The sequence below is a fragment of the Equus quagga genome, chromosome 20 (assembly GCF_021613505.1).
Source record: "Equus quagga isolate Etosha38 chromosome 20, UCLA_HA_Equagga_1.0, whole genome shotgun sequence".
In the NCBI taxonomy this organism is placed as follows: Eukaryota; Metazoa; Chordata; class Mammalia; order Perissodactyla; family Equidae; genus Equus; species Equus quagga.
In genome coordinates this window covers 40,736,574-40,750,371 of record NC_060286.1, presented here as the reverse complement: position 1 = coordinate 40,750,371, position 13,798 = coordinate 40,736,574, and the positions used below count along the sequence as shown (strand labels likewise).

Here is a 13,798-nt window from a genome sequence, read left to right as displayed (position 1 = left end):
GGGGCGTGCGGCCCGAGGTGAGGGACCACCGGCGGCAGGCTCACTGCCGGCAGGGCGAGCGAGCCGCCAGCGAAGGACGCGTGCGGGGCGAGGAGCCGCGCGCTGAGCTGCCGCCGCCGCCGCCGCCCCCGACCCCGGCCCGCCCCGGGCTCCGCGCCAGGAGGCGGCGGCCAGGCCGAGTCCCAGCCCGGCGAGCCCGGGGGGACCTCGACGGCACCCAGCCCGGGAAGGGGCCGGAGAGGGAGAAGGACGAGGACGAAGGGCGGCTCGCCGGGGCCCCGGCAATGGCGCTCGACTTCCTGGCTGGATGCGCTGGGGGTAAGGAGGCGGGAGGGTCCGGCCGGGGCGCGCCCGGGGGCCAGGGGCGCCGGGCGCACGGATCTCGGGGGCCGAAACGAGGCGTCCGGGGAGGGAGGCCAGCACCCCCGCGAGCGCTCGGCCCAGTGGCCTTCCCTCTGGCTGCGGTTTCCTCGTCTGTAAAATGGGGATCACAAAGCTCTCGTCTCACGGGGCTCTCGTGGGCGTGGATTGACATCAGGCCCGAGGGCGCCTAGCGCACTGCTGGCGAGGGCGAGTGTCAATTTTAAGTCCTTCGGGCACGTTCGGACGGGAAGTCTGGGGCCCTGGGGCAGCACCGTGGCTTGGCGGAGACCGGGACTGCCAGGAGGATGCCCCCCGTGTGCCATCCTCGCCCCAGGCTGGCGGACGCAGAGGCCCCGGCACATCTTTCCCACCCCTTCCCCCCTCCCCAGCCCACCCTCACCCGGAGCAAGGTCCCCTCTCCTGTAGCCAGGTCCCCTCTCCTGCAGCCGTCTAGGCAGGGTTGGGGCTACCGGACGACCCCCTAGCGGGCTCACCTGGAGGGCACTAAAAGGCACTGGCGGGACCCCAGGTTGGACCCCAGGCGCCGAGTCACGCTTTGGCAAGCCGCCCCCTCCCTACGCGGTTCAGTGAGCTGCTGGGGGGGCCCCGACTCCACCTGGGTGGCCGAGTGCGCCTGACACGCCGCGTGGGCCAGCCCTTGGGCTCACGCGTGGGCATCACCCGCGTGGGGCACCTTCACCTAGGCCAGGCCACGACGCTGGGGGCCTCCCCAACCCCGTGTCCCCGGGAAGGCGGGAGTCAGTGTGCAGTCCTGCCTCTACTGTAGCCGACCCGTGACCGTGACCGTGGGCGTGGACGTCGGGCAGGGCACTTCCTTGTCTGTCCTTTCGTTTCTCTGCTTTTACGTGGACAGTTAATTTATTCAACAGGTATTAACTGGGAGCCAGGTTTGGCTGTCAGGGCTTCTGAGATGAGCTCACTGACGTGGCAGGTCCTGCCTCACCCAGAGGGCTGGCTGGGTGTCCCCAGGCCTGGTCCAGCTCCCACGTGGGGCGCGCCTCTCCTCCAGCACCTGCCCTTGCTTTTGCTCTTCATCTGCTTGGATCTGGCTCCAGTAAAGCCATCAGCTACCTGCCAGCGGGGGGCGCCCTGGAGGAAGAGGAGAGAGCAGCAGTGGCACACCCTGCGTGAGCTTCCTGCTCTGGACAAGAGGAGGGTGGTGGAGAAGGGAGTGTGCCAGGGAAGTCATGTGTGTGACGGGACTTAAGAACTCCCCAGACAGTTACCCAATCAGGCCCCAGGAAACTGCGGGCTGGAGCTTCCCGGAGGGGGAGAAACCTCAGAGCTTTGGGTAAATCAGTAGAGCGTTTCTCCCGAGCCCAGGGTGGCAGAGGAGACAGGAGGGGTGGCCCTCTGTGGATCCAGCTTTCAACACCTCCCCGCCCCCACCCGGCTCTCTGCTCTTCCCATCCCCTGGAGCCTGCCACCATGCCTGCTGGCTCCTCCTGGGCCCCAGACCCTCCTCTGCCCACCTCCAGAGGTTGCTGGGTCCCTGGGCCAGTGTCCCTTTCCAGCTTCTTGGTGAGTGTGGCTTCTTTTCCCACGGAGCCAGGTTGCCTTCTGTATTCGCCCAGGCGTCCTGGGAGCCGTGGGGTTTGGGGTAGAATACTCATCCTAAGGCCAGGCCTACGTAGAGAGCCCCCAGCCACAGGTGTTCAGTCACTCTGGGCTCTTGCTCACACAGGGCCCTGTCTGGAATGCCTTCTGCCCATCCGCACCACGCCCACCTGGGGAGATCCTGTCCAGGCCCCAGGGTTGGGGCGAGGCCAGGGTCCAGCACCCTGCCGAGCTGGAGGTGCAATCGCCCTCCATCGTCCATACGTCCGCCCCTCGCTGCCCCACCTGGCTGCAAGTCTGGGGCGCGTCGTACCCACCTACTTCTCCATTGTGTTAGCAGGGATGGGAGGGGACAGAGGGTCGTCAGCCCCCAACGCGGGGACCCTCTCTTGGTCTTATTTGACCCGGGAGAAACCTAGGCCCTGAGAAGTGGACAGACTAGTACGAGTGGCGTCGTATTGTGCACTCCTCCAACTGGGCGGGGGCGGGGCGGGGCGGGGGCTGGCCTCTCCCCTTCCCCCAGCCTCTGGGGCCTATGGGCCGGCCCATGGCACAGCGACCAGATTGTGTCCCAGGCCTGCCTTCCGGGCCCCTGGCACGGCCTAGCCAGTGCAGAGAGGCCGTCCAAGAACCATGCGAAGGCGGCACCCCAACCTTGGGGCCTGACCCCCAGAGGCCCCGGGCTGGTTCCTTCGGGTTTGGGCTCCTCAAGGCCTGGAGGCTCAGGGCAGAGGATGGCTGTGCTTCTTTTGGGGCCTGCGGTCGCTCTTGATTCACATTCCCAGGAGGGAGGAGGGTACCTCACCTCTGATTGGATGAATATGGGTCGCGTGTTCAACCTCGCCCTCGGGGAGGCGGGGCGGAGCCTTGATTGACAGCAGCCCCCGAGGCCTTGTGTGGTGGAAGGGTCGCTGCGCTCCCCAGCAGGGGTCAGTCCCAAGTCCTGAGCCCGCGTAGACCCTGGGCTCTGGATGCGGTCTCCCTGCCGCAGGCATGGAGAGGAGGAGGTGCAGAGAGAAGCTCACCGGTGGGCCGGGGACCCCGTGTCGGGAGGATGGGTCAGTCATCCTGCTGTCCCCTCCTACCACCCCTGCTGCCAGGTGCCTCCAGGACAGTGGTCCGCCCTCCTGCCGTGGAGGGTCACAGGATGTGGGTGCCCCTGAGAGCCCAGCGTATGTAGGGTGTTGGGTGCTTGCTCTGGAATTGGGACACAGGGGCCCCTTCTGCGTAACTGGAGGTCTCAGTGTCCTCTCAGGGAGACGGCAGTGCTTCCTGGCTCTCAAGGTGACTGTGAGGTTAAAGGATAATAAGGTTTTGGGCGCCTGGAGGCCCTGACGAGGCAAGAACCACAGCCCACTCTGTTTCTGTGGATGGGAATGTTCTGGGTGACGGGGACCTGGCCCCTTGCCTAAGGGCACTGAAGCAAGTGGAGGGAGAAAGGGAGAATGCAAATGCCTGCCCTTGGAGTCCTTGTGTAGGGCCTCCCAACAGAGGCTGGAGGGCGAGGCTCTGCCCCTCCCGTCCCAGAGGCTGACGGAGGCTATGGCTGGCACTCGGGCAAGCCTGGGCCAGAGGCAGGACCGTCCACCCACAGGAAGGGAACCTCCAGCGCTTCCAGCATATGCTTCTCGGGGACCCCACAGCAGGGCCTGGCTGCCGGCGGCATGGAGGGCTGGGGGGTCCCACAGTTGGAGAGAGAAGGAAGGGGAAGCAGCACACCCCAGGCAAAGGTTAGGTTTCCAAAACCTAAGAAAAACCAGTTACAGCCCAAGAACAGAGGTTCTGGAACTAGGATTTTCAAATTGAGAAAATTCAAAATGTGAAATGAAAAAGAAGGTGGGTCTCAAAGGACAGAAACAAAGCATGTCTCAGAAGACCGGAAACACAGACAGGGGCTCTCGAGGGAAAAGACGGGCCTGGGGGGATCTTTTCATCCCCCTGTGAGTGTGAGGGGTTCCCGAAGGAGAAAAAGCCCTGCAGACGATGAATGTGGAGAATACACAATAGTGGAAATTTCCTCAGATCAGAAAAAGGCGAATCTGCAGAATGAAAGAGCTGGAAGAATTCCAGGCAGCATTATTTTAAAGAAAAAAGACACACCCTTGGCATCACCTGGTGACATTCCTGAAAGTTACAGATAAAATTTCAGAGGCTTCTCGACAGAACAAATAAATTATAGACAAAGGAGAAGAAACCTACTGTCAGCGGATTTCTCATCCGCAAGTGGCCCTGGAAGCCAGAAGATTCTGGGACACCGCCACCCTAATGACCTGGGCCCGGAACCCTCACCAGAGCACAGAGCTGTTCCCCGACGGCGTAAAAGAAATGGACTTTGCAGATGAGCTGGAATTCAGAGGGCATCCCCGCTATGTTGCACCCAGGAAGGCTCCGTGGAATGGCAGTGGATCGGAATAGAGCCCCCAAGACGGGGGGAGAAATAGTGATTTGCCTGAACCAGCAAAAATGTGGGAAGAAAAAAGTGAAACAAATCATTCACATAAAATAGGATGGAATCATGTCAGATCTCTCTGTTGTTTTGGCAAAATCGGAGACTGCTTCACAGCGGGGTAGAAACCGAAACCCAGCTGTAGGTTGTTCACAGGAACATCTAAAACGAAAGAGAAAGAAAAGGTTGAAAATTAAGAGTTAGACAAAACTATACCAGGCACACATAACCACAAAGAAAGTGGACGGGCAAAGTTAATATCAGACCAAGTGGATTTTAAGGTCCAAAGCATTAAGCAAGATGCAGAGGACATTAAATAAAGATAAAAAATACCATTTGTGAAGAAGCGTAGTAACTCCCACTAACCTTTGGGCATCCACCGCTGTAGTAACCAGTTCTACCGGGGAGGCAGGAGAGATGAGTGGTTAAGGAGGAGGGCGCCAGGGCCAGAAGGTCTGGGTTCGAATCCCGGCTCCACCATTACTAGCTGTGTTGTGTGGACCTATTACTTCTCTGTGCCTCGGTTTCCTCATCTGTAAAATGGGCTAACAGGCCTTTCTTTACAGGTGTATAAGAGGGAGAATTAGGACACATACAAAACTAAGAATAATAACCAGGTAGAAACATTACTGTTTGGTATTCAAGAAACATTAGGTGTTTTAATTATACATAAACACTCGTAGTGATAAAAGGAGAACTTCAAGATGGCCACAGCCTGCTTCTCCTTCCATGAAGCAGGCTAACAGGCTGCCTGATCCACAGGGATGTTTACAAGCCGCACAGCACGCAGCGCCCTGAGAAGCGTCTGTGAGCCTTTTTGGAGGGGTGAGCCTTTGTCTTTGCGGGGGCTCGATTCTGACAGGGCTGACCCATAACCACGCATGAGCACAGAGTCACGAGCTGCCTCCCCGAGCCCGAGTTGGCTCTCATGCAGGGAAGGGAGCCGGCAGCCAGCCCCTGCGAGGCGCCAGCTCCTGGGTCGGTGCGTCCCTGGGCTGCCCTGGGGAGGTCAATGCTCACAGCCTGCAGGTGAGGAGAGTGAGGCACAGACACCGAGTCCTTTCTGAGCTCAGCCGGCTGGTAAGTGCCAGAGAGAAAATGAAACTGGGTGAGGGCCAAGCCCCACTGCCAAAACCCCTGAAGCCCCATGCCCACACCGGGGGGCTTCTGGAACGCTGGGACCCTCTTAGAAAGAGCACGTGCAGCTCAACGGTGGGTCAAGGAAGAGAGACAGATCCCAGCTTGACTCTGGGGATGTCCCTCTCCCATCCCCCACGCCCGCACCCCCCAGCCATGACTCAAGAGCTCGCGGATGCACTGGGCACACGGCAGGTACATGTCTCCCACATGGTCCTCCCTGCCGCACTGCCCCACACGGTGGTTTCCGAGGCATTTGGGTCACAAGTCCTTTCTTTCCCCAGGTGTGGCCGGCGTGCTGGTGGGACACCCGTTTGACACTGTCAAGGTGAGTTTCTTGTTGCGGCTCTATCCTGAGGCCCATGGAGGTCAGGCATTGGAGAGAGCCCGGCGGGGCGGCAGCTCGAGGCCTCTTTCCAGTGACCACCTTGGCCACACCTGCAAGGGCTTCCTACAGGTTCTAGAATACAGGTGGGACCAGGGGTTTCTGAGCCGAGTGGGCCTTCCTCGCGGGTTTGCCCCTGCATTTGCCAGCTGGGGCTGAGCTTGGAGTCCACCCTGGGGCCTGGCCGGCTGATGGAGGGGCCGAAGGGCAGGTCTCCCATCACCCGGAGCAGGGGACACCCACGCTGTTCTTATGCAGAACTCAAGACAGAAAAGCTCAGAGGGAAAATACAGAAAAGTCACAACTTGTCCGTACTTTTCACGGAGCGGTGTCTGTCCCTGTGGAGGAGCTGAGGAGTCATTGCCCCAGGGCTGCTGAGCACCAGCCAGGTGTCTGGCTCCCGCGGGTGGCCGGGGCGGGCACTCTGTTCCTCCTCCGTAAGCCCGGCACCTCGACACTGTCCAGCTCCCCGTCCTCAGCCCCTCAGAACAGGAACCGGGGAAATCCATGCTTCCAGTTGGAAATTCCCAGCCAGGACTTTCCCCAGTTGTTGCGGTTTTCTGTCCGTAACCAGCCAAGTGGGGACCCTGCCTGCCGGCTTCACCTGGGAGCCAGGGCGAGCTGGGAGCAGCTGGGCACTAGGCCAGACCTTGTGTCCCGCTGTAAACGCTAAAGTCGGCACCTCTTCCTGTTGGGGCGAGGGCACAGCGAGGGCGAGGGCCTCTTCCCCAGCTGGGTTTGAGGTGACTTCCTTCCCGTCTCCTCTTTCTTTAGGAACTCAGGTGCCCTCTGACCAAGAAAAGCATTTCCTCCAGCACAGGCTTCAGGGCCGACCTTAAAAAGTTCTGTCCTTGGGCCTGGTGCAGGTTCAGGCCCCCCTGCCGGCTGGACCTGCTGAGTGACAGTGGGCCAGTCACCTTACTTCTGGGCCCAGACATTCTCAGCTGCAAAATGAATGGATGGGCAAGACGACCGAGGCCCTGGAGGTGCCTGGCGCCCCACAGGAGAGTGTGTTGGTGAAATGCTGGTGCTGTAGAGCACGGCTCTCCTCCCGGGTCACTGTAGGCCAGTTTGTGGAGGAGGTGGAAGGGCCACACGGCAGCCCCCAAGTTCCCTGCACAGGCCGTGAGGGAGCCAGTCCACACAACTGCCCGGCCTTGCCCAGCTGGCCACCCATGAGGCCTGCCCACGGTCTGGAGCGGCCCAGGACAGCCTGGCAGTGTCCACGTTACACTGTGTCTCTATCTTGTGGTCATGTGTTGTTAATGCCTCTTGAAGCTGCCCAGCCAAGAAATGCCTGGATTCACCTCCTCAGCCCAGCTTTCCCGAGGCCTCTCTGGGCTGTGACTCGGCCCAGGCCTGGCCAGGCCTTCTGCAGCTCCCACTGGCCCCCTCGGTCAGTCCCCACCGGGCTGGGGAGCACTTTGCCTGGTGCCTCCACCTCCCTCTGAGCTCCCGAGCCCTGACCAGCAGCCCCTCAGTAATTCGGCTGCAGGAGTCTCTCCACCCCACCGGGTTCCTGCCCCCTGGCCCCCTTCCCTGGAGGGTGGTCTTTGAGGAAATCCATTTGTGACCATTTTTTTTTTTGCCACTGTGGCCCACTGGCATCACATCTGGGCAAACCCATCTTAAAAAGCCAAGTTTTTTATTATGAAGGGGGGGAAACCCGCCCCCTCTAGTCATCGCTGTCACTCAACTCTGTGACCCCTCTTGTCCTGCCCATGGCCTCACACGACTGCGCTGTGCTGAGTGTGGAGCACACACATTTGGTTTAATTTAATGCTGTATTGCCAATGGCCTTATTTTTTTACTGGCTGTTTTCCATTATAAAAGTTAAACATTCTCATTAAAAGAAAATTGGGAAATAGAGAAACGCAAATTCTTTCCTTCCACCAGACACATGCGTTTTCACATTTTTTGCATTCCCTTCAGAATCCCCCTGCACCACTGCCCCCGTCGGCATGCAGTATTTTTTAAATGTGTTTTAATCATCAGATACATACACATTTTTTTTTGTTGGCTTTCTACTACAAAAGTAATGTAGGTTGTAAAAAAAATTGTAACCATAATAGAGACATACTAACAAGAAAAAAAACACTCCTTCATATAGGCTTTCCCCCACCCTTGCTAATGATTCTAGTGAAAAACAGAAATGCACACAGACCCAAAGTATTCCTTGCTTTTGGCAAAAGTGGGGTCTACTTCCTAGCTCTGCGGTTGTTGTTGTTTTAATTGAAATTTAACTCATGTGGAAGATGCCCACGTCCTAAGTATAAAATCTGTGCATGGTCCTGAAGCACACGCCTAGGAAGAGGCGGGACAAGGCCAGCCCCCGAGGCCCCGGCTCCCTACGGAACTCCTCCCCTCCTCCAGCCGCCCACCGTCCTAACTTCTGACAACGTGGTCCATTTTGCCTTTGCTCGAACCTCACCTAATGGGACCTGTGCTCCGGAACATGTGAGGGGACACCGTGTTCCGTGTCAGTCCACATTGCCTCATGGCCGGGACATTTGCGGGTCATTCCTCCAGGCCCTGGGGACCAAAATTTGAGTCCAAAATTTGGTTTTCCTCTGTTGTGCTCAAAACTGAAGCCCCAGTCCTCAGACACCGCCTTCACTCGTGTTTCTGTACGAAGGTAGTCTTCAGTCCTGCTTCAAGGGACACGACAGTGATCAGGGACACTGAGTCCGCTGTCCGGGGCGGGGAGGGGTGGGGAGGCCGGGGGCTGGCGGCGGGGCTCCGCGCCTGGACGCGATGTTGAAATGTTGTGTTGTTTTAACGGCCTTTACTTTCTGAGCCAGGGGCGGTCTCCATCCATAGCAAAGTGTAACTTTGTTGTAGATGAGCGTAAGCCTCACCCCGGAGAGCGCTAGTAAGTACAGACCAGGTGAACCCGCTGCTTCTCTTCTCTGTCCCGGCCTGGACCCCACCCCCAGAGTTCCCTCGGAGACCAGCAGGGGACAGGGAGGGTGTGAGGTGATCCTGGGCCCGGCTCAGGTCCTGGGTGGGGGCCCCGGGTGGAGCTGGTCGAGAAAAATCAGCCTCCTCTGGAGCAGCGGGTCTTCATGTTGGGGTCTCCCAGCCCTGTGGGCAGCTGGGAGCCTCGTGGGCTTGTGTGTGAATGACCGCTTTCCAGGGGTGGGTCCATCACTCCACAGACAAGAGCCTGTCACCCCAAAATGGCAAGAACCTCCACGCTAGACATTACAAGACTTGGGCCACCGGGCCACATTTCACCCCCAAACCTGGTCCCCCAGACTGCCAGAGACCAGGGGCTCATCCCAGACCCAGGCGTCAGGAACAAAGGGGAGCGGAGCTCTGGGGTCCCTTGTGGGCATGAAACAGTATCCACCCTGCCGCCTGGGGGACCGAAAATCCCACCCGAGCAGGGGACACATCCTTTCTGCTAATAGCCCTCTTAGTGCCAGTGTCGGGGGCCGCCCGAGGAAGAAAAACGCCCCACCAGAGACCTCGGAACATTGGAGGGAAAATGAAAAACCTTGAATCACAAAAAGAACCTGAGCCAGAGCTCATGGTGGTGATGTTATTCAAGTACATCGAGTGGGTTTGCTTGTCTCTGAAAATTCACCCCTCCCCTGCCAGGTCCTGGCAGAGCTGGGCAGCCGGGGCGGAAGGGGTGCTGGGGTGAACCGCCACAGGATGCACGCGTCTGTCAGCTGCTTGTCAGAGCAGCGGCTACCAGCTGTTAAGGTCCTCGTGTGCAGAGATGGGACTTTTCTTTACAAGACGATTTCTGTAAGTGCATTTGCCAATAGAAAACCCACCTGTTCTCACCAGCCGGCACCCCCACCCCTGGCCCCGGCCACCACAGCTGCCCATGTCCCCGGAGAGGACAGCTTTGGCTGAGTGGATTGCAAAACATCTCTGAGCCTCGGTCTTCCCATCTTTGAAATGGGAGTGGCCGAACCCCCCTCAGCCAATGATTACTATGTGCAAAGCCCCTCGGGTGCTGCCCGGCACAGAGGGACGCCCGTGCAACTGCAGTGATGATTTCTGAGTCAGAGCTGGGGACCAGCTCCTGAGAATGTGACTTAACCTAACTCACCCCCCACCCCATGATCCGGATTTTGAGTTCAGGATGTGCCTCTCGTTCCACGCTGTGGGGCCTGCGTATCAAGCACAGATAAGCTCTCGGTCAACAAAGAACGCTTTCACAGTAAGAGGTTCTGGACCGCTGGGCTCCAAGGGTGTCTGGGCCTGACCCCCAGGTCCCGCAGTTGCTGATGTGGTCCCCAAGAAGGCTGTCAGCTGCTCTCCTGTCACTGCTTTACTAATTCATGACCACTGTCCTCACAAGGGGCAGAAACCACGCAGGCGTCCCTCGGAGCCCGAGGGTGCCTCGCTGCCAGCCCCTGATGCACGGAGTTGCATGATGGGACACTAGAGCGGGGGCCCTTTGGCATCAGCCATGGTTTGCCACCGGGAAGGTGGGGAGCTGCCTCATGCCCCACTGTCAGTGTGCTGTACAGAGATGGTGGGACAAGAGGCGTGGCCTCTACTTGTCTAAGATCTTGGAGGGCCCTGCCTCCTCTGCACCGATGCCCTCCCTGAAAAGGCGCAGACACCCAGCCCCACCCCACCCTGGAATTCCAAAGCCACAGAAAGCTACTTGGCTCCCTGCCTCATGGGTAGGGCCTCAGGCCTCCTGGAGAGGGCCTCCCCTGGCTATCCTGAGCGCTGGGCCACGGGAGCTGGGTGCTCTGGCCCCGGCTTGCCCACCTTTCACTGGGCCCTCTCCTTCCAGGTGCGGCTTCAGGTCCAGAGCATGGAGAAGCCCCAGTACCGAGGGACTTTGCACTGCTTCCAATCCATCATCAGACAGGAGAGCGTGAGTGGCCTAGGCCTGGGGCAGGTGGAGGTGGGGCGGGCAGCCAGCCTCTAGGATGCTGGGGGGTCCCAGAGCACTGAGCTGCGAGAGAAGGTGCCAGGGGGACTCCTGGGTGGATCAGGACTTGAGAGATGGGACGGTGAATGCCCAGGCCTCAAGATTGAGGACTTTAGTGCTACTAGAATTCTGCTTGATCTTTGTGAGCCCCTGGGCTGCGCTGGGACTGGGGCTGCCGCGGCCACGCACGGAGGGCAAGGGGAGGCGGGCTGGGCGGCCCGGGGCCCCAGGCAGGAGGCACCTGACGCCTCTTTGCTCCGCCAGGTGCTGGGCCTGTACAAGGGCCTGGGCTCGCCCCTCATGGGGCTCACCTTCATCAACGCGCTGGTGTTCGGCGTGCAGGGGAACACCCTCCGGGCCCTGGGCCGCGACTCGCCGCTCAACCAGTTCCTGGCGGGCGCGGCGGCGGGCGCCATCCAGTGCGTCATCTGCTGCCCGATGGAGCTGGCCAAGACGCGGCTGCAGCTGCAGGACGCGGGCCCGGCGCGCACCTACCGGGGCTCGCTGGACTGCCTGGCGCAGATCTACCGGCAGGAGGGGCTGCGCGGCGTCAACCGGGGCATGGCGTCCACGCTGCTGCGCGAGACGCCCAGCTTCGGGGTCTACTTCCTGGCCTACGACGTGCTGACGCGGGCGCTGGGCTGCGAGCCGGAGGACCGCCTGCTGGTGCCCAAGCTGCTGCTGGCGGGCGGCACGTCGGGCATCCTGTCCTGGCTCTCCACCTACCCCGTGGACGTGGTCAAGTCGCGGCTGCAGGCCGACGGGCTGCGGGGCGCCCCGCGCTACCGGGGCATCCTCGACTGCGTGCGCCAGAGCTACCGGGCTGAGGGCTGGCGCGTCTTCACGCGCGGCCTGGCCTCCACGCTGCTGCGCGCCTTCCCCGTCAACGCCGCCACTTTCGCCACCGTCACCGTGGTGCTGACCTACGCGCGGGGCGAGGAGGCCCGGCCCGAGGGCGACGCTCTGCCCGCCGCCCCTGCTGCCCCCGCGGGGCCGGCCCTGGCTCAGCCCTCCAGCCTGTGACGCCCGCCCCCCGGCCCGAGGGGCCCGACCTCCCCAGGGGCCGCTTTCCAGAAATCCAACACAGACAGAAATTGGCCCCCAGCCCATCGCCCTGCCCAGACCCCAGATGCCGTGGGCTGTGGACTCTGTCAGACCTGGGTTGAATTCCACTCATCACCTGGGTGACCTTGGCCACCAACTTGACCTCCTCAGTTTTCTCAGCTGTGAAATGGGGATCCTCATACCCACACTGTAGTCACGAAGCTCGGAGATGGTGCCGTGCAGCGCCCAGCACTGAACCTGCCACTGTTACTTGGCGTCTTCCAGAAACCCAGCCCTTCCCTGGGATCCCGCGCCACCACCACCACTGGGTCTCTGATGACCCACCAGAGGGCTACCCAGTGACTCACCACCTGCAAACCCTCCACCTGGCAGAGCTCCAGGGACATTTGGCCACCTGTCCAGGCTGTGTTAGGGACAGAGTGGCGGCTTGGGTTGCCCCCTGGTGTCATAGAACTGAGTCCTCTGCCGAAGCACCCCAGCTTCTCCATATGGCACTGCTGGGAACGCCCCTACTACTGCCACTCCCCTGGAGGGTGACCTGGGGACCCACTAAGAAGCCAGGGGACCAGGGGCTGGGGTGGGGGTACAGCACAGGCCAGTGGGAGGAGAGCTCAACCGTCAAACAGGCCGTGGCGAGGGGAAGCCTTTGCACACTCTGGGCCTCAGGCTGCCCGTCTGTAAAATGGGGACGTGGGTCAGCTGGTATCTGGGGCTCTGGCCCACTCCTGGCCATCTCCCCAGAGCCTGGTGTTCTGTGAGGCCTGTCAGTGGGCACACGTGTGGCCGGTTTGGGCCCCTCCAGGCCGAGGGGGCTCTGCCTGCGCTCCAGGGGCTGTCATTAGAAGCTGGTGCTGTGGGGTGAGCTGGGGCAGCCCAGGCACATCCGGTACGGTGTGGCCATGTGGCTGTATGGGGAGGCGAATGGTTTTGCACAGGTTGGAGGTGACCGTGGCCTCCTTTGCCCTGAGTGGGGCTCAGCCTCCTGGGCTATGTAACAAGCTCTCCGGGAGGCAGGCGGTACTCGAGGAAGACAAGACTCACGCCTGTGTACATGGTGTCATTGTACAGAAACCACCGAGGGAATAAAGAATTCTTTGTTTTTTTAACAGGATGGGGTTTCATTTGTAGGTCATAGAGGAAAGGGCTTCGTTCTCCCCCCTCTGGAGTCAGAGGGGCCAGCTTGGTGGTCTGTGTGCCCTCGCGCCCTGGTGGCAGTCCTAGCTGCGTGACCTGCAAGCTCCAGGGTGCATCTAGACCCTCAGTTTCCTCATCTGCAAGATGGGGGTAACGGAGCTGGGGATTAAGTGAGTAAAGCTCACAAACGTGCTGGACCGAGACTCAGCCGTTCAGCAAGTGCTCCTCGGATGTCTGTGGTTGTCCCGGGCTATGCGAGCTCTCTGGGAGTCCCGAAGTGTGGTGGCGGCATGCAGAGGGACACTAGCAGTGGCCAGAAACGACCTCCCGGAGAGGGGGAGTTCTAAGTGGAGCTCCGAAGGGTGAATGGATCTGTCCACCTGAGATTAGACCTAACCCAGCCTAAGAGGTCCGTGAGGGCTTCCTGGAGGAGGCCTCATTTGCCAAAGGAGTGTCTTACTGTCTGCCCACCCCCACTTCCGCTCAGCCTCCTGGAGTCAATCCTGGGCACCCTGAGTCTTCAGCGTGGAGGTTCTTTGCTCCCCAACTGCTGAGCTAGAAAGCACCCCCGACATGCAGGGGAGGGCAGGAGAGAGGCCCCACTTTCCCTCCAGGCGGGGTGCCAGCTCTCCTGTGCCCTTACACCCCATTTAATCCCAGCACCAGCCTGTGACGTTGGGCTTGTCTGCAGTTTCCAAGGACAAGAGGCCAGGAGGGAGCTGGCTGGTGCCCCCAGGGTGGGGTGTCCTCAGACAGGCTCCCTTAACCCAGCTGTCCCCTCCCT

At 60.3% G+C, this 13,798-nt stretch overlaps 1 protein-coding gene across 7 annotated transcripts; it reads left to right on the top strand.

The window, feature by feature from the left end:
- SLC25A29 (solute carrier family 25 member 29) lies at positions 1-12,986 on the top strand. 7 transcript variants are annotated; one of them, XM_046647559.1, is made up of 6 exons: positions 2-318; positions 5,809-5,852; positions 8,711-8,781; positions 9,513-9,665; positions 10,675-10,758; positions 11,080-12,986. In XM_046647559.1, exons 4-6 carry the CDS (start codon positions 9,570-9,572, stop codon positions 11,836-11,838), a joined length of 939 nt encoding a protein of 312 aa, XP_046503515.1. In that variant the 5' UTR covers positions 2-318; positions 5,809-5,852; positions 8,711-8,781; positions 9,513-9,569; the 3' UTR covers positions 11,839-12,986. The 7 variants fall into 7 exon arrangements, with proteins under 7 accessions (XP_046503511.1, XP_046503515.1, XP_046503517.1 ...); XM_046647561.1 differs by having other exon boundaries at positions 8,707-8,781; XM_046647560.1 differs by having other exon boundaries at positions 6,684-8,781.
- The last annotated feature ends 812 nt before the right edge of the window (positions 12,987-13,798 follow it).